The 1,260-nt window shown below is 42.8% G+C and overlaps 2 protein-coding genes across 2 annotated transcripts in view; one reads left to right on the top strand and one right to left on the bottom strand.

Moving 5' to 3' along the window:
- The window catches only part of LOC119413748, an 880,117-nt gene that overhangs the window by 4,322 nt on the left and 874,535 nt on the right, over nt 1-1,260 (bottom strand). The window lies entirely within an intron of this gene.
- kif11 (kinesin family member 11) overlaps nt 897-1,260 on the top strand; it is a 56,815-nt gene continuing 56,451 nt past the window's right edge. Inside the window, 1 exon segment of the mRNA XM_037674288.1 lies at nt 897-921. Coding sequence (XP_037530216.1) covers nt 897-921 — 25 coding nt within the window.

Below are 1,260 nucleotides of genomic sequence, written 5' to 3'. Positions count from 1 at the left end.
GGGGGGGACACTGTTCAGTGATTTGTAGACATACAGGAGTATTTTGACCTGGATTCGAGGTGAACCGGCATAAACCACCTGTCTCATTCTGATCACAAATTATTTCGGATCGAGCTGAATTAACAAAGAATAATCTATTAGTGAGGCCAAAACTGGTGTAATGTGCTCTCTTTTGTCTGTACTGGTTAAAAATGGGGCTGTTGCATTCTGGACCAGTTGTAGTCGTGCAATGGAGGTCTGACTGATACCAAACAGGAGTGAATTGCAGTAATCAAGCCTAGATGTAATGAATGCATGTATTACTGTCTCCAGATTACTTTTGGACAATATGGGCTTCAGCTTAGACAGTCGCCTCAACTGGAAAAAAACTGGATTTAACAATCATGTTTACATGATTGTTAAGTTTCATGAAAGGATCCATCATCACTCCCAGATTTGTGACTTTGTTTCTCCAACGGGGCTAGAGCAGAAAGGTCGATGCAGTGGTTTGTGATCGTGTCGTTGGGAGAGAACAACATGACTTCAGACTTCTTTTCATTGAAACTTAAGAAGTTTAAAGCCATCCAGTCCCTGATGTCAGCCAGGCAGTCAAGCAGAGGTTGAATAGAGCATGTACCATTGTGTCTTAGGGGGAAGTAAATTTGACAGTCATCGGCATAGAAGTGAAAGGGCATGTTGTGTTTCCAGAAAATAGCACTAAGTGGCAGCAGGTATAAAGAGAATAGAAGGGGACTGAGGATGGACCCCTGCGGAACCCCCCATTTAAGCTCTGCCGCTGCAGAACTAAAATCTTTGATGGAGACACAAAAGGATCAGTCAGCGAAGTAGGATCTGAACCAATTGAGGGCTGACCCTGTGATGCCCACCCACTGCTCCAACCTAGCAATGAGGATCTCATGGTCATTAGTGTCAAAAGTGGATGTAAGGTCCAATAGGACAAGCAGCACAGAATCACCAGTATCTGTGGATAAGAAGATGTCATTAAAAATCTTCAGTAGGGCAATTTCAATGCTGTGGAGAAGCCAGATTGGAATAACTAGTATAGCGTGATCACTTTGACTGGGACTCAACTATTTTCTCCAGTAGTTTAGAAACAAATGGGAGTCTGGAGACAGGCCAGAAGTTGGATAGGACTGAGGGGTCATAGTTTGTTTTTTTTTCAGGAGAGATTTGTATTGGGCAGCTATGTGAGCACCTGGGTGTGACGAAGCTAAATGTTTTTGTGGCATGAAGTTCTTAGCCTATCAAAAAAAAAAAAAA

Source organism: Nematolebias whitei, chromosome 1, assembly GCF_014905685.2.
Source record: "Nematolebias whitei isolate Nwh7 chromosome 1, NemWhi1, whole genome shotgun sequence".
Taxonomy (NCBI): Eukaryota; Metazoa; Chordata; class Actinopteri; order Cyprinodontiformes; family Rivulidae; genus Nematolebias; species Nematolebias whitei.
This window is presented reverse-complemented; position numbering and strand designations above follow the sequence as displayed.